Source organism: Ipomoea nil, unplaced genomic scaffold (genome assembly GCF_001879475.1).
Source record: "Ipomoea nil cultivar Tokyo-kokei standard unplaced genomic scaffold, Asagao_1.1 scaffold3170, whole genome shotgun sequence".
NCBI classification, from domain to species: Eukaryota; Viridiplantae; Streptophyta; class Magnoliopsida; order Solanales; family Convolvulaceae; genus Ipomoea; species Ipomoea nil.
The window spans coordinates 1,503,045-1,521,991 of record NW_017619598.1 but is presented as its reverse complement, the minus strand read 5'-3'; the positions used below and the strand labels follow the sequence as shown (position 1 = coordinate 1,521,991).

The 18,947-nt window shown below is 38.0% G+C and overlaps 1 protein-coding gene across 1 annotated transcript; it reads left to right on the top strand.

The window, feature by feature from the left end:
- The first annotated feature begins 8,674 nt into the window (after positions 1-8,674).
- Positions 8,675-18,630, top strand: LOC109167932 (endonuclease III homolog 1, chloroplastic-like). Its single transcript, XM_019317008.1, has 11 exons — positions 8,675-8,833; positions 8,901-9,025; positions 11,121-11,184; positions 13,527-13,586; positions 14,556-14,674; positions 14,829-14,895; positions 15,386-15,477; positions 16,089-16,226; positions 16,299-16,403; positions 17,027-17,110; positions 18,030-18,630. Exons 1-11 carry the CDS (start codon positions 8,701-8,703, stop codon positions 18,153-18,155), a joined length of 1,113 nt encoding a protein of 370 aa, XP_019172553.1. The 5' UTR covers positions 8,675-8,700; the 3' UTR covers positions 18,156-18,630.
- Positions 18,631-18,947: the final 317 nt, after the last annotated feature.

Here is an 18,947-nt window from a genome sequence, read left to right as displayed (position 1 = left end):
TGCCTAGTGCTGCTAGAAGATCGGTGAATGCACGACGAATGGGGTTGGACAGGCAACCAGAATGGAAGCTTCTCGGTCCGTTCAGTCTACGACTCTCTCACCATGGGAGCTGCTTTACCGGTGGACAGAGATTGGGACCTCATATGGAAGCTGAGACTCCCAAACAGAATTACCCATTTCCTCTGGCTGTTGAAACACGGGCGTCTAATGACGAATGTGGAAAGGTACAAACGCGGTTTTACGACTAACATGATGTGCTCTACTTGTGCAGGTTCCCCGGAAACGCTAGACCATATCTTCAGAGGTTGAGTAGACGTTGCAGGGTTCTGGGAAAAACTCATGCCCCGGGGCACGGCGCATCAAACACTTACGAGTAGCTGGGCATAATGGTTCTCCGTGAACATTGACGGCTGTTGTAAGGATATGGGCGCAAGAGCAGGTTGTGGTGGAGTTCTTCGTGACCACCATGGAGATTGGAAAAGGGGTTTCACGCTCAATATTGGAGCTTGCTCAGCGGACGTCGCGGAGGAATGGGCTGTGCTTAAGGGGATGCGGATGGCAGTTCATTGGGGGGTACGCAACCTAATCATTGAAAGCGATTCTCTGAGTACGATCAACAGTCTAACAGGAGAAAACCAAGGGTACGAGGGATGCGATAATATCATTCGCCTATGTGTGCATGAGAGCCGAAACTTCCAGGCTTTGGAATTCAAGTGCGTGGCTCGTGAGCAAAACCAGGTGGCCGATCGCCTCGTCGCGGCTGCCCTCTTGCACGATTTATGAACGAAGGATCTTGTTGTTATGGCCCAGATCATTGAAGATGTTATGTGGGAAGACATGGCCGGAGCCACACGCGATCGTGGATCTCCACAGATTAGAGTGGGCAGAACGAATGCCTAACGTTTTTACATCCGGGTTAACCCCTCCTTCTTTTCCAAAAATAAAATAAAATAAATAATAATAATAATAATAATAATAATAATAATAATAATTGTTTTAATAATAATTTTTTTAAAATATAGATGTGTTTTGGGGAAATCATTCTAAAAACGCTAAGTGAAAATATTGTAAACTGCAATATTTGTATTTTCAGTGGTTTGGAACAAATTGTTGCTTCAAACTGTTGAATAACCAAAACACTTTCTTTAGCATTTTGATCTTTGGGTTACATCATATTTTCCCATCGTCCAATATCTTTGGGTTATATTATAATTAAAAATTTTAAATTTTTACTACATCTAAATTCCTTAAATTAGGAATTTCTGTATCCATAATAATTTATTCAACAATAATGGTTGAACTAAATGAACACTGAGCAAAACACCTAAAGGACTGGTACCGTTGATTCATTCATTGATCTTGTATATATGTGCATTTATTAAATATATTAGAACTTTTTGCAACAAAAATACTTTATTACTATTTAAAAAAAAAGTTTAGTAACAATTATAATGAATCTCCTATATTACATTGTATTCATATACTATGAATTACATATTTAAATAAACAAATTAGACATTAAATTACTTATGTTGAACTTCTCATATATAATCTTGCATTGATATACTTTCAAATATTTATTTAATTATAAACATTGGGTAGAAAAAAATGATCGTCAAATTATTAAATATAATGAATAGTTCCGATTGTTCAGATTTTAATTTTTTCCTTGAAATTTTTTAATTTATCCTTAATTATATGATTATCTGATCCGTTAACTTTTCCATTAAGTACCGTTAATTCACCGTTAGTCTAATTCTAATATTAAAGTCTAATATAGATTTATAACTACAACATTAATCTAATTCTAATATTAAAGTCTTAATAGAACTCTAACCACAAATCCTACTGCCGAAATTTCCCCAAACAATATTAGTATATATTTAATATTTTATGCTTTAATTTTTATTTGCTCTCCCTTATGTCCCGTATTTGGTTTCAACCATACCCATACAATTATTTTATTGACAAGTATAATCAATCTTGACTATATTATCTTGCATTTGTAAACTTAGAATTACCAATTTAAATACGTAAATTCAACATTCAATTATCTATGCATGAACGATTCCAATATAATCTTGTCTTGATATACTTTAAAATACTTATTTAAGAAAAACATTGGGCATTATCCCAATCGCGCAATGCATGCACGTAAAAAACTAGTATTGGAGATAAGCTGTAATAGAGTCTGGAGGGACGGAGTCTCAATACATAGCAATATTCTGATCAAAAGCTAACGAAACTAAAGTATGAGTTATTAAATTATCCGCTCTAGGAATAAAACTAAAGGAGTACCTATCAAACAAAGATAAGTAAGATTTGCAACTATCAATAGCATAGCCAATGTACGAGCGAACCGTAGTGGTTGTAGAGGATAAATATTGGTGCAAAGTTAAACAATCTGTGAATAGCTTGATAGACCACTCCCCACGGTTTCTTAACCACGACAAGGCTTCCTTGCACGCATATGTCTCGGCCATGAGGGGTGAGAAACAATCCGGGAGTATAGCACTGAAGACCGAGATATAATTTCAATCCCCATCCAATATTACCGCCCCAACCGTGGCTCTGTTGGTGGAATGATGATAGCCAGCATCAAATCGGCATAATCGCGGCAGTGAGGCAGCTGTACTTGTCGTCGTTACTGTGCTATTCACGGCTGGTCCAGTAGTGGACGTATGAATAGACGAAACGGCAGCAGGTTGATGAAGGTTGGCGTTCGGGTGCACAGCACACCATGCATGCAGCGTGGCGGCAGCAATGACTAGGAGTTTCTTTGGCGCCGGCATACAAGCATCCCATACTGCCCCATTTCTCGCCTTCCAAAGATAGTATAAAATTGCAGCTGCGTACATCACCCCATTAGTGTCTAAAATATTCATAACTTCATCAAACCGAACATGAAAAACATTCACAACATTGGGGATTGGAAGGTGGGATTCACTCCAAATGGTGGTTGCAAAATTGCACAACACCAAAGAATGCATAACATTTTCGTGAGAGATACCACACATGGCACAAGTGGGATCAACCTCCACCCTCTTTATAAGCAAATTATTGGTAGTGGGGAGGATATCACACAAAGCTCTCCATAGAAAGGTTTTCTATTTTGGGGATTTTAAGCTTCCAAAGATTGAGCCATTTATCAAAAGGGCCCTCATTAGCCTCATAATTTCCAACAATGAGTCTGTAGCCACTTTTAACAGAATAGTTTCCTCTGGGATCACCATGCCAATACCAAGAGTCTTCATAATCCGGGGAAATAGGGATTTTCATTATGCGATCCACATCAGAAGGGATAAAAATATCAGACAGAATAGAATGATCCCTTGAACCAGTAATCTCATCGATCAAACACACTACTCTAGCTCCAGTCAACTGCGGGGCATCTCAGTTTGTAATTTTGTATCATTGGATCCTGATCACCCTATTGTATCATTGGATCCTGATCACCCTGGAGCTAGGGATGGTCCCAAATTAACGTGGATTCGCCATTTCCAATTCTCTGCGTTACACCACTACGAATTACGCCATGCGCTGCCATAATACTACGCCAACAGAAACTGGGGTTATTCCCTAAACATGCCTCAGAAAAAGTTCCTTTAGGGAAGTATCTGGCCTTATATACCCGTGCAACCAAAGAGTCTAGTTTAGTAAAAAATCGCCATGCTTGTTTACCCAACATAGTCAGGTTAAAGGCACGAAGATCCTTAAAACCCAAACCACCATACTTCTTTGAGATGCATAATTTATCCCAAAGCCTTCCAGTGGATTCCCCGTTTCGAACCTGATCCCCACCAGTAACGATTCATGGTTCGCTCAATAGCTGTGCAAACAGATATAGGTAGTAAAAAACACTCATTGAAAAGGTAGGCATAGATTGAGCCACGCTTTTCAACAGGATTTCGTTACCAGCCTGCGAGAGCAATTTCTTATTCCAGGAGCAAATCCTCTGCTTGATTTTATCTTCAATGTAGGAAAAGGCTGCCTTCTTGTTTCGTCCAACAAAAGAGGGGAGCCCCAGATATTTGCGAAAATTAGGAGCCTGCACCACCCCCAATATTTGAGCCACCTCCTCCCTGTCCTCCTCTTGTGTGTTCTTGCTATAACATATGCTAGACTTGTGATAGTTCACCACTTCTCCAGATAAGTTCTCATACACAGACAAGCAACATTTGATTTCACCAGCCTCCTGAGCATTGGCTTTAAAAAATAATAGGCTATTATCTGCAAAGAATAAATGAGAAATAGGGGGGACCTCTAGCTACCCTGCAACCGTGTATGCTGCCACTAATCTGCGCCTGCTGGAGTAATAGAGAAAGTCCTTCTGCACAGATAATAAATAAGTAGGGGTATAGCAGGTCACCTTGTCTCGAACCCCGTGTTGGCACCACATGACTACTACGAGAGCCATTGAGCAAGAAACTGTAAGATACTGTAGTTACACAGGTCATAATAAGCTCCACCCATCTACCATAAAATCCCAGGGCCAACAGCATGTTACATACAAAAGGCCACTCCATGCGGTCATAGGCCTTAGCCATGTCCAACTTAAGAGCTCCCCAGCCAACAGCCCCACACTGTTTCATGTTCAAGTAATGCTTAACCTCTGCAGCTATTAGGATGTTATCTGTAATCAGTCTATCAGGAATAAAAGCACTTTGCAAGTCAGATATTATTCCATCCATTAGCGGCTTCATCCTGTTCGTAATCATCTTAGTCATAACTTTATACACCACATTATTCAAGCCTATAGGTCTTAAATCAGTCACTCGTTCAGGGGTGGTTTTTTTTTTTTTTTTTTTTTTTTTTTTTTTAGGAATTAAAACAACATCAGTGTCATTCAGACCAGTTGGGAGAGCCCGAGAGTTAAGACATTCAACTATAAATCGAGAGACATCCCCACCTACCACATCCCAAAAGTGTTGGTAGAACCCCGGATTCATTCCATCAGGCCCAGGTGCTTTATTTGGATACATTGAAAATAGTGCAGATTTGACCTCCTCAATTTGAAACGGCCGGAGCAGAGATTTATTTTGTACCCGAGTAACCCGTGGAGTAATTCTTTCGAAAAAAACTTTCTCCATTCTCAGGGTTACTAGAGCCAAAAATAGTATTAAAATACTCCAAAATAACGTTATTCATGGTCTCCCCTTCCACCCAATCCCCAGAATCATTCATAAGCCTAGTTAAAGTATTTTTCTTTTTACGATGAGAGGCATACCTGTGAAAATATTTCGTACTGGCGTCAGCATCCTTGAGCAAATGCTGTTTGGCTCTCTGTCTCCAGTAAGTATCCTCCTGGGTTTCAATGCGGCTTAACTGCTCCTCCAGACGCTGGAATTCTGCCAGTGAAGCTGGATTCGTGCGCCCCCTCAAATGTAGTTGTTCTTTCCGGAGGTTCAGTAGCTGTTCACCAAACTTATGAAAACGGTCACCACCGCATCGTGTCAAACGATCCCCGCATAGCTTAATACAATCTTGCAAACCCCTATGCCTTCCTTCCCCCATGACTTTTCCACCACATTTCTGCACCCCTCATCGTGCAACCATGCCATCTCAAAGTGAAAACCCCTCCTACCAGTCCCTCCCACTCTACGGGATTCTTGGATTCCCAAGAAAAGAGCAGAATGGTCTGAATAGCGGGTCAATAGATTAGTGACTGTGGCCCCTGGCATATTTTCCTTCCATCCATCTGTAATCAATACCTTGTCTAGTCTCTCCTCAATCCAGTTAGTCGTACATTTCCCTTTCTCCCATGTAAATTGGTAACCCTCCATAGGCATCTGAGATAGTCCACAAACATCAACAACATCCCCAAAACCGCGTAGGAGGCCATCCGGATGTGGGTTTCCACCCCTTTTCTCATACTGATAAAGGAGGTCATTAAAATCACCTAATACAACCCACGGGAGATCCGACATGGGTGCAAGTGATTTTAGAAGCTCCCAAGAATTATTTCGCCTGTTTCGCTCTGGGAACCCATAGTAACAAGTCATACACCAGTTGGGGAAACCAATCATGCTTACTTCAACATCCACATGATTCCGGGAATAACTCAACAGCCTTGCAGTATTATTCTTCCTCCTTAACAAACTAAACCACCACTTAGCCCAATTGAATCAACATAGAAGAGACCATTAAAACCAAGCTTGACACGAATACGTTCAGCGTGTATCCGTCCCACCTTGATTTCCATCAAAAATACAAAATCGGGTTTCTTACGAGACGCTAGGTTCACCACTTCACGAACTATCCGTGGATTACCCAAACCACGGCAGTTCCAACTGAGGGTACTCATTGGGTCGGCTGGAAACCAGATTGGTCAAGGAAACCAATCTGGTTTCCGACTTCTGGTTTTCCAAGTCGAAAACCAAAATGGTTTCCGATTTCTGGTTTTCCAAGTCGGAAACCAAAATTGATTTCCGACTTGGAAATCCAGAATATGGTTTTCCAAGTCGGAAACCAAATTGGTTTCTGACAATTTGGTTTCCGACATGGAAATCCAAAATCTGGGTTTCCAAGTCGTGACTTGGAAACACAGATTTTGGATTTCCATGTCGCCGACTTGGATTTCCAATTTCTGGATTTCCAAGTCAGAAACCAGTTTGATTTCCGACTTGAATCCAGAACTAGGCTTTGAAAATCCAGAATCTACATTTCCAAGCCGGAAACCAGTTTGGTTTCCGACTTGAATCCAGAACTAGGCGTTTCCAAGTCGAAAATCATTTTCCGATGTCGAGAAGCCATGAAGCGATGTCCAGAAGCGAAGAAGTGATGTCGAGAAGCGGAGAAGAAGGTTGAAGCGGAAAATGACTTCCCCTTAAAAAAGGGGGAAGTCATTTTCCATAACGACTCTATTTTCCATTAACCCAACTTTATTTTCCATTGACTTTAATGTTTTCCTACTTACCAAACACTCAAAACCCGAAAAATGATTTCCAGAAATTATTTCCTGGGTTTCCAAACACACCCTTTATATCATTTTATAGTCGCTTATTTGATATTTTTTCAATTTTCTTTGGCTAAAGTGTCATCCCGCACTATAAACTATAACTGATTCTTCATGCCGCACCCTGAACTTTCATAACATCCATTTCAATCCACAAACCAATTATTTTTTTCCATTTAGAACATTTCATAGGTTACCTACAAGTTGCAAGTGATAATTTGATGACATGGATTTTTTCCTTTCTTTTTTTTTTTTTTCCATCAACATAGTCAACTATCTTCTCCCTAATGACCTAATCTTCTCGCCTTTCATGTTCTTCTCCAACCGTCCGTCACTGCCGCTTCTAATTCGCTGATGCACTGGTATGCCAGAGTCGCCAAATTCACCGCCGACATCCAGAACTTGCTGTCAACGCCGGCGAGAGAAGAGGTGTGTAGATGGTGGATGCTGCTGCTGTTCTCGGTGCGGTGCTGCCGTCGACGAGAGAGGGAGGGAGACAAAGGAAGAGAGAGAAAGAGATGTCCAAGGTCGTTGGTTACTACCGCTGCTGCTTCATCGCAGGAAGCTTCACCACTGCACTGGTACGCCGAAGGAGCTGCGCGGTGCTGACAGCAATGAGCTTGCAGAGATTCATCATTTGGTTGACTGGCATCGGCCGGGATACGGCACCGCCACCACATGGGCCCAACTTTTTTAGCTTTGAGAAGGCGAAAAAGCAATTTTTTTATAAAAAAAAAAAAAAAAACTTAAATCGTATCAATTGCTTCTATTATTTGATATTTTAAATATAGAAGAATGACATGACAATTTTAGATACAGAAGTTCCACAAATGAAGAAAAAAAGAATACACAATGGTTTTCAGTTCTAATTCATTGTCAAGAAAACGCAGATAAACAGTCACCATTAAAAATTTAACTCTTAATACCGGACTCTACATCAAGAAGTAAGAAAATATGCAAGGATTGGATGACTCAAAAACAGTCACCATTCTGCAGTGAATTAATACCTTTTGGTCCTCTTCAAATCAAAAGTTCACTAAGGAGTAAGGACTAGATTACTAAAAAACTAAAAGGAATAGATATTAAGGACTGGTCGACGACGCAGGCAGCTACCACATGCGGCAGGTGACGAGAATGGACCAGAGTTCCTGGAAAATCTTGAGAAGGCGGTGAAAGAAGGACTATGTCGCCGCTGGAAAATCTGGCGATGGTCGGTTATGGCGTACCACTTTCAGGCAATGGTTGGTAATGGAGTACGACTATGGCGTCGCCGCTGGACTGGTGAACACGGCCTTGTCAGTTGTGGCGTACAATTATTCACCGGAGAAGATATCGGTTTACGTGCGTGTCGAATCTGAGAGGAGAAGAACGAAAGAAACCCCACATCAGCTAGAAGGGATGAAACTCTTGCCGGAAGAAAAAAGAAATTCAAAGGTGACATGTCAACAAGTCAACATTAAAATTAATGACGTCAACAAGAAAGAAGTTCCACATCAGCTAATAACCGGTGCCATGTCATCTTGATACCTAGGAAACCTGTGAAAAGTTCTAGATGAAAAAAAATAAGTAGTTTGTGGATCGAAATGGATGTTATTAAAGATCAGGGTGCGGCATAAATAATCGGTTATAGTTCATGGTGCGGGATGACACTTTAGCCATTTTCTTTTCATATTTTATATAAGAAATTCTTTTTTTTTTTTTTTTTTTAAAGGAATAACTCCGCTCAAATCCTTCCGGCGGTCTAAATGTCTCTCCCACTTCTCAAGTGGACGTTGTCTCCACTTGTTGCGCCTGCGCCCTGTGTTCCCGCGCGAATCATCTTCTGTAGCAAAATGTCAAGAACTCCTAGGCGAACTCCGCCTTCCAACCCTAACCCAGGTCAGTTTTAGCCCACTTTTGGTTACCCACTATCGTAAAGTTTGGATCTTTACGAGTCCAATTTCAGGCTCTCAAGAAAATCCCAGTGGGGATTCTGCGGCGGAACTTCGCGTATTTATTAGGAGAAAGAGAGTGAAGAAGGCAGTGGAAATTGTTGCCAACGAGATTGAGAAAGAATCTCCAAATAAAAAAGTATGTCTCGCATTTCTTTGTTACCCAAGCTTTTATCTTTCTAAAAATTCTCCGGTTCTTAACTATCATATTTGTGATTGTTGCCTTGTTTAGATAGTTTCGACTTTTATGGTTTTAGTGATCAGAGTTTCAACAAGGCCCTGTTTATCCTATGAGTGTTTATTGGCTATGTGCGGTTTGAAGAGTTCACATATTGAAATGCTTACACACTTCTACCACTTAATTCAAATGGACATTATGTGAGGAAGAACTAACACAGCTTGGCTACTGGATCATTTTTGTCACAATTCTTTGATGGAAACTTCCAATATTTAGAGAGAAGAGTTTATCACCATTTTGGTCCATCAATTGTTTCCCAACTGGGAATGTAGCCCTTAGTTTTCAATTTCAACCAATTTGATCTTTGAGTTGTTTAAAATTTCGTCAATTAAACCCTTTCAAGGACCAAAATGGTGATTTCCACATTTTTAAAATTTCGTCAATTTGGTTCCTAAAAGGGTTTAATTGATGAAATATTAAACAATTCAGGATCAAATTGGTTGAAATTTAAAACCAGGGACTACATTGACACTTGGAAAACAATTGAGGGACCAAAATGTTGATTTCCCCTAAGAGAGAAACTAGCTGTAAAACACTAGATGGAGTATAATTTGTTTGGGATGTGGACTTGGTATTGGTCAAATGTGAAGGGATTGAGTGCATTTGAGGAAGAAATATTTGGAATTTGTAGTCTAGCTTTGCCTTCTCGGATTGGTTGTGATGACACAAAAAACAATAAAAAGTCTCGAACTTGTGAATTAATGAACAAGGCAAAATGTATTAATTCTCTTTATGTTTTTTTTTCCCTGAAATTTTATGATTTCCCTCATTCCATGACATTTTAGTCATGCAGCACTCATGGGTGAAATGACTAGGATAGTCATGGGCAAAAAGTGCTTAAACAATCCTTCAACTTAGGTTTGAATAATAAGCATTGCTATCTTCTTTATACCAGAAAAATCCAAACAAACGTTAAGGTTTTGTCTCCACCCTGATCATTAACTTTCATCTATACGTGCTAGAGCTGTGAATTAATACAGGATTGATAAAAGAGATTGCACCTTTTCAATAGCTGCCAAAGGTAGCTGAAATTTGAAAGAGATAATTATTGGAGCAGAACATGAAGTTTAGTATGTTCTGCACCATAGCCTCTAACGTCTTTTTGCTTATTCCAGATATCTGTTGTTGAGTGCTGATTATGAACTATACATTATCAAGTAAACAGAATAGTCATGACAATTCTAGACACTCAAAAAAGAATTAAGCTTTGATGTTGGCTTGGGTTGACATTTAATCTTACAAAGAAAAATAAGATTTTGGAGAGCGAAACCTGTTAATGAAAAAGATGAAAATAAAGAAATTATGCATGTACTTTGACATATAGTTTCTTTTACTTTTGGTCACTTAACCATGATGTCATTTCTACTTAGGGTGATTGACTTTGATTTTTTCCACTTTTAGTTCTTGTCTATTTCAAACATTTCACTTTTAGTGCAAAATGCCATAAAATACAATAAGGTAAAGTTTAGTGAAACTTTACAAATTTAGGACATTTCGGACATTTTTGAACTAAAAGTGGGATGGTTTTTAAAATTGAAAGACCAAAAGTGGAACATTTGAAAAAGTTGAGCACTAAAAGTGGAAATAAACAAAGTTGAGAACCATAAGTGGAAACCCACTATAATTAACTAGTTGAGGGATCAAAAGTAGAATAAACTCTTTTTAAAATTGGTAGATAAGGAAGAATTCCATGAGTTAAGGCCATAAACAATGAGCTAATTCAAGAAATTCTTTCTGAGCCCTTCTCTAAGCTTCTTATGCATACAGTGATATAAATTGTATGATAAGATGGATGAGCTTCCTTTCATGTCTTAACTAATATTGCCAAGCATTAGCGCAACGCTAGTCACTTCTATAGACATGATTAAAATATCACCCATTCAAATGAACTCCACAAGTACTCTAAATCATTAGTCATATTACCTCAGTTCATTCTTTTTTGGTTTAGGAACAAAAATTGAAAAATAAAATGGATCCATCAATCTACATGCTGCAGGTTCTTGGACTTCCTGATATCGAGGATTTTTCTTATAGGAAGGATGCCATCAATTCTCAGTCAAGTAAGTCCTTTACATCAATGTAATTGCCGTATTCCACCTAATTCATTTTCTGCCCTGGAGCTCCTCCAGGGAAAATTTTCAGGACTGGGTTTTATTTTCTTAAGAAATAGTCTATCTTCTCTTTTTTGTTTTAAATCTTTTTAAAAAGCTACCTTCTTGCATATTTACTCCCAAGAATAAGCACAAGAACTGCCTTATTACTGTCTAACTAATATGGATGTTAATGTCAGGGAGAGATATTGAAATCATGAAATGTGACTGCAGTGATATATCCTCTGTAGATGTCATGCACTAAGGTCTTTGACATTCCTTTTTAGATGCATTATTGATACAACCATGGATTATTATTATTATTATATAGTGGGATAAGTGGATAACCACTAATATAGGCATTTCATGGGCATGTATTACACTTTGCAAGTAGTTGGTTAGTGGGTGGTTTATATGTTCTTGTATATATAGCTACCTATGCAAATGTATAAGATACTGAAGAATATATTAATGAATTGGCTGGTGACATTCTCTTCTTGATCTCCCTTTCTGGAGTTAGACTATCACTCGAAGTATAGTCATTTGGAGTTGGGCTGCCACTCAAAGCATAGCCATGTCTTTTCTCCCCCCTCTTTTTGGAGTTTAGCTCTTGACTCGAAGAAGAGCAACCCATACAACCTCAGGGTTGTATCAATTGGTGCTTTCATTGAGAGTATCAACTTGGAAAAGATGAACGTATGTCATAGCAAATCCACAGGTGCAACTATGTTTTTTTTTTTCCTCAAGCCTGGAAATAATTTTTCCAGGTTGATACTCTCAATGAAAGCACCAATTGATACAACCCTGAGGTTGTATGGATTGCTCTTCTTCAAGTCAAGAGTCAAACTCCAGAAAAGGGGGGAGAAAAGACATGGCTGTGCTTCGAGTGGCAGCCCAACTCCAAATGGCTATACTTCAAGTGATAGCCTAACTCCAGAAAAGGGAATAGAATGTCACCAGACAATTCATTAATATATTCTTCAGTATCTTATACATTTGCATAGGTAGCTATATATACAAGAACATATAAACCACCCACTAACCAACTACTTGCAAAGTGTAATACATGCCCATGAAATGCCTATATTAGTGGTTATCCACTTATCCCACTATATAATAATAATAATAATCCATGGTTGTATCAATTATACTCTATTGATTAAGTATAAAGTTCATAGGGGGCGTTTGGTTCAATTATAATCCATGGTTGTATCAATTATACTCTATTGATTAAGTATAAAGTTCATAGGGGGCGTTTGGTTCAATTATAATCCATGGTTGTATCAATTATACTCTATTGATTAAGTATAAAGTTCATAGGGGGTGTTTGGTTCAAGGGTTTTGTGTTTTGGAATCAAATTTGAATCCAAAATCTTGTTTGTTTGCAATTTTTCACACTTTGGAGTGGAATTTGAATCAAGGAATGATTGATTTCGTTCCTAGCCCCGTGCCTTTTTGTGCACTGGAAATAACTTAGGGGGGAAAAGAATAATGAATTTTATTTATAAAGTTTCCTGGTTTCACTAAAAGCCATTGTCCAGACTCCATAGGTGGCAACTTTGATGCTTTTGGCTACAGGCAGTGATTTTGTTGTGTGCGTTTATTGATGGAGAGAATTTTTATTTATTTATTTATTGTGACTCCAATTCCAAGTTTTCTACCAAACAAGTAGATTACTTTTACTAAAAACTTATTCTGGTTACTAAACATTTGATCCTAAATTCGATTCAAATTCTTATATTTTAACCAAATTCTCCCATAGCTTTTCATATAGTATCCAATTTACTAGAGTAATCCTAAATAAGTAAATATATTATTGCAAGGATAGAACTCCATTTTAAAACAAGCTACTTATTAGTTGGCAAATAAGACATAAAAGGGTATTATTTCTCAGAATACCTGCCCCACAATACTACAATTTCTTTTTAGTTTATCTTGTCCCAGCTAACCTGACCCCAACTAATACTAATTTGTGTCAATTGAAAAACTGGTGATAGTTTTGAATGGAGCGAATTGGCTTTCCTCCTGAGACTGTTTAGTTGAAGGGATGTATTAGTATGGGATTGAGAGCTTGAAATAATCACTAGATTTCCTATAAATTTTGCATAGACCAAGATGCTGTAGACCTTTGTGAAATTTAATGTAACATAGGCTAATATCTTGGTAGTAACTTCTAAACTAAATATTTTGCAGAATAGTGAATGTAATTAATTAATTACTGCTAGAGTGTGACCTGTTACTTGAGTTGTTTTTAATTTACTGAAATTTTATGTTATTTGGTTTGATTAATTTGGATATCATTCTTTGTTCAGCACCTGTCTCAAGTGAAGGCATGATTGGGAAGGAAGTTCTATCCTTAAGCCAAAAAACAGGTATTGTAGCTGGAGTATATTGTTTCTTTATTTTTTAATGAATTGGAACTGCATGGGCCATGGAGTTTGAATTTAACTGTTTTATGAAGCAAACAGTGAAAATGGCTTGATATCCATGTATTTCTTCAGAGATTCAAGAAAAGCAGCTTCCAAATTATTTGACCATTGATTGATAAAAATGAAATAATGCATTGTTCCTTGGTTTTGAATTCCTCCCTCTCTTCTAGAATCATTGGCAAAGATTGTTAAGATATCCTCCCATCCCTGTGTGTGTGTGTGTTTTGCATCCTAGAATAGTAGAGTGAGAGGGTATACTTTCTAAATGTTGAGCATATAATATATAAACATAAATGTGCTTTCCGATTATCAGAGCCAACCCCATGCCAAAGATCTTGGGTTTGAATCTCTGTGCCACCCGGTAAAAAGTGATTAGTGTCCACGTGTTGCTTGAAGCCCATGAAAAAGTAATCGGCCCGCACACGTGAGGGAGCCTGTTGAGCATATAATATATATAAGCATAAATGTGTAGCAGTCCAACTATCAACTTAGACTTTTAGTTGAGATGGAACACATCCTACAATCCTAATGCACTAAGGGAATTGCAAAATCTGTTGATATATGGTACCCTAGCTCTTTTAGCAGTAATTCCTAGTGACTTTTGGGTATTCTCCTTAATTATTGTTGATTAACTTATGGTGCATCTTTTAGCCTCGTAATTTCTATAATTTAAACTAATAATATCTAAAGGCAGGCAACATCAACCCTAGTGACTTTTTGGGTATTCTCCTTAATTATTCGGTTTTGATAGCTGGCTATCTATCCCCTTTTACTACAAGTGTAAGGGATTATATCATTATACCATTATTCTTGTGGAATTTATATCTTTCAGTAAGGTGTGGTTGCTCCATAATATCTTAATAGATTCCATTAGAACTGAAGATGCTTGAAATTTCTGTCTATTTGATACAGTACAACCACCTCCCAACTGGGAAAAGGTCCTTGAAGGAATCCACAAAATGAGGTCTTCTGAAGATGCTCCTGTGGACTCCATGGGGTGTGAGAAAGCCGGGAGTTCTCTTCCTCCCAAGGTAATAAATCTTCTTCAAACAAACTACTCAATATGATTTTATGTTTCTGACTCGAGAAATTATTGCGTCTTTGCGAATCATGAATTTATTCCAAATAAAGTATTTTGGTTATGGATAGTGCTGGAGGGTTGATGTTGCCTGTCCTTTTTTTCAGGAAAGAAGATTTGCTGTCCTTGTATCTTCACTCTTGTCCAGCCAAACCAAAGACAATGTTACACATGGCAAGCTCAAAATTTACCATTTCTTGTTTTCTTGACTGCCTTTATTTACTTGTATATTAACCATTTGTACTGCTTTCTTTACAAGAATGTTCGAGACTCTAAGTTACATCATCCCTGATATTAATTCTCATCCATTTCTATGTTCAATGCTTTCCCTTGGGGACATCCTAAATTGTTGACACGCCAGTTTCTTGGCAATTTCTTTCCCTAACTTTCCTACCATCTTCAGTTGTACAAAATTTTCATGACACCAAATGACAAAATCAAACTTCCAATCAAAATCTCAAAAGTTTTTATGATATGGAGAGAGCAGCTAAGTGCACTTTTGGAGCTTAAACTGCCAAAACCATCTTCTGAAAGTGTTTTGTAGCATTTTGCACCTTCCCGTAATATTTGTTTTAGATAAACTTATGAAACCTAATGTTAAAGCATGTCATTATTAAAACGGTATTCTCGCTTAAGATGTATCTGAGGATTACTGTTCTTGCAGGAGCTGTTCAGCGTCTCCTTCAAAATGGTTTACTTACTGCAGATGCTATCGACAAAGCTGATGAAGCCACCATCAAAAGCCTGATATACCCTGTAAGCACTCAGTGGTCAGTTGGTGTGCAGTTTTGCATTCTTAGCTAGTTGTTCTGATCTGAATAGGTGATAATTCAAGAACCGATAGAAAGTAAAAAAAAAAAAAAAAAAAAAAAAAAACTAAACTTTTAGCACTGCCATGTGGACCACACCTGACCCACCGCCTATAAAATTAATAGTAAAATAAGTACTAGTCTGTAGTTAATTATAAAAGTTTCTTGAACTTTTGCTAACTTTTAACTATTTTTAGTTCTAAACTAATATGTTTATTTTAAAAAAATTAACGATTTAGTTATTATATTTGAATATTTCTATTATTTTATGTTTTAATATAACTAGTGAATTTTTTTTTATTATGTGTAAGTAATTTAAATATTATTTTAATTTTTTTAATAAAATAATAAGTGGTGGGCACCTCTGCACCCAGTGGGGCGGGGGTGAGTTTTGAAAAAGTCCACCTGATATGGGACGGGGGTGGGGTGGGTGGAGAAAATATAAGGTAGGTCGGGTGGTGGATGTAGCCACCCCTGACCCATTGCCATCCCTACATGTTGCTATCTGTGCTTAACATGATTTTTAAGCAATGTTTTATGCAACTTCTTTCCTGATAGGTTGGTTTTTACACGAGAAAGGCTAGCAACATGAAGAAAATTGCTAAAATTTGCCTCTCAAAGTATGATGGGGACATCCCTACTACATTGGATGAGCTGCTTCTACTGCCAGGGATTGGGCCTAAGATGGCTCATCTTGTAAGGAATTTATCTCTTTTTATTTCCGATCACATTATGTGTTCCTAAATTATTTAAGGTTTGTACTTTCAGGTTATGAATGTTGGATGGAATAATGTCCAAGGGATATGTGTAGATACTCATGTGCACCGTATATGTAATCGGCTGGGATGGGTGTCTCGTATAGGGACGAAACAGGTAACATTTTAAATCTGCCTTGTTATGTTTCAGAAATTATCTTTAGGGTGTGTTTGGAAACCAAGAAAATGACTTCTGGAAAATATTTTCATTTCTCGTGTTTGGTTGCATTCCAGAAAACTATCTTTGTGTGTTTGGTTCATTTTCTGGAAAATAAGCAGAACTTGTTTACTCTCGAACTTGTTTACACAGATAAATCATAAATGTTCTAGATATGTGTATTTTTTGAAATTCAAAGTTTCCGTACATTTTTCTGTCTCCAGGCAATTATAAGAAATTTGACGTGTTAATTTTATGTTGCGTAGTTCAGTCGTACTCTCAATGTGAGAAATGTTATCGAAACCAACTCATTTTTTTTTTTTTTTTTTTTTTTTTTTTTTTTACGTGTTGCTCATGAATTCTCTGTGACAATGTAAGCTCATCTGATGTGAATATGGTCACATGTGATAAAGAAAAGAAAAAGAAAATAAATTGAGATAACGAATAACGATGAGCGTTCATGTGCCAGTTATCAGTTGTTTAGTTGATAACTAAACCATATAAAGAATAGGAGGAATGATAAAACAATCGAAACAAAAGATATTTAAATAGTGATAAGTTTTTTATTTCTATTGCCCTTTCAGAAAACTAGAACTCCTGAAGAGACTAGAGAGTCCCTGCAACTATGGCTTCCAAAGGAAGAATGGGTTCCAATCAATCCTCTTTTGGTATGTATATGTCAATTTTTTTTTGACTCATAAAGGGTAATATTTTTAATCTTTGGATATGCTCCTTTATTTGTTTCTTTTCAAATAATACCCGCCTAATCTAGCACAAATTGTTTGAAATTCTCTATGGACTATAGCTTTGGTATCAATGTTGTAGAAGGCGCTAGGCGATAAGCACTAGTCAGGCACCCGGGGCGCCTAAAGCGCGTAGGCAGGCGAGTAATAATAATAAGGGTGCGTTTGGAAACCCAGAAAATGATTTCTCCAGTGTTTGGCTAGAGAGGGAAAATGGAAGTCAATGGAAAATAGAGGGGATTTTCCAGAAAATGACTTCCCATTTTTTTGGGGGGTCATTTTCCGTTTGCAGCAGTGGAGCAGCCAATCACCCGCTGCCGCCACCACCACCACCACCACAAGAAAAACACAACAATATACACATTGTACACCAAAAAAACACTCGGTCGAGTTGGCCGACTCGAGAGCCGAGTTTAGTTGACTCAGGTGCCTAGGCCACCTAGTCGGCCAGCCTACTAATGTCCACCTAAGGGTAAAATCCCTTCGGCCCAGGCCGATTTTTACAATAGTGTTCGATATTGAACCTTTGACTTTCAACTAGAACTTCTATACTAAAAGCTATTGCATATATGCATACCAAACCAATATCCACACCGCCCGTGTTTTGAATTTCACCTTTGAATGGCTGAATTGCTTTTTCATTTCCCAACACTAGCTACCGTATAACATTATATGTTATAAAAATATCAATTGCATTTCACTTTTTTTCAGTTGCACGTGCATTAGTTGTAAAATTTCAAATATTGATTTAGATTGTCATTATTTCCATCCCCTTTGCCTTATACGGTGAAAATAGCATGTGAGGCCTTAAGTTTTGGTATATACATCTTGCTCTGCATGACAGGTGGGATTTGGACAGACTGTATGTACACCTTTGAGGCCTCGCTGTGGAGTCTGCACGATAAGGGACTTGTGTCCATCTGCGTTTAAAGAGGCATCAAGCCCTTCTCCTTCTTCCCGGAAGAAGTAACAGGTCATAAGACGTGGTAAGGTCTGGGAAGAGTGTAGTTTTTCCTGGCTTCCTCGAGCTGTCTCACATGTATTTTGAACGAATAGATGATGCAGGATAATTAGGTCCACTGTTTTTGGTCTGGGAAACGGTTAATGTACAGTGCACGATCAGTGTCTGAACTGGTAAACTTAGGTATGAAGATTTTGGTAGTACTACATATCTGCTGCAAGATGGAAGACGGTGATTGACTGATTGGTGAGGAGTGGCGGCTTTCATTTCGTGAATGGTTAAGCGAGCAGGGACCGGTGAGGATCACAAATGATTTGAGCAAAGAGATAGGCAAAAGATAACCCGAAGGATATTGTTGGGAGAGATAGAGAACCAAAGAAAAATTGCGAGGTGGGATTTGTCTGTGTAACAAATGGTATGTATTTAATCCACATTTGAACCCAACACAAAAACAGCAATTTATGTTGTATGATGGTATTTTGTTTCTCAAGCTTTAATTGTAACATTTTTTTTGCAACCACAGTAGATTTCACCATAGAATTTTCCCAAACCCATGAACAACTTTTATGTTCATCTGTCATCTTCAAAATCCTTCAAGACAGTGAGTTAACCACTTTCCTCGACCCTATTCTCCAAAGATAACCCTCATGTGTATACTGAACAATTACCCTCTCTTTGTCATTTCTAACATTTGAATTTCTTTCCCATTAAACATAATTTTGTACTTCTCTAAACTGTTGCTTGGATGCACAAGTCATGGCTAATGTAAAATGGGGATCTTTTATGTCAATTGTAGTTCTA

Coding starts and splice junctions, on each gene's coding strand:
- LOC109167932 (XM_019317008.1), top strand. CDS start 8,701: ATGTCTCTCCCACTTCTCAAGTGGACGTTGTCTCCACTTGTTGCGCCT. Junction 11,185..13,526: donor TGCCATCAATTCTCAGTCAA/GTAAGTCCTTTA, acceptor TTCTTTGTTCAG/CACCTGTCTCAAGTGAAGGC. Junction 16,227..16,298: donor GGCCTAAGATGGCTCATCTT/GTAAGGAATTTA, acceptor TTGTACTTTCAG/GTTATGAATGTTGGATGGAA.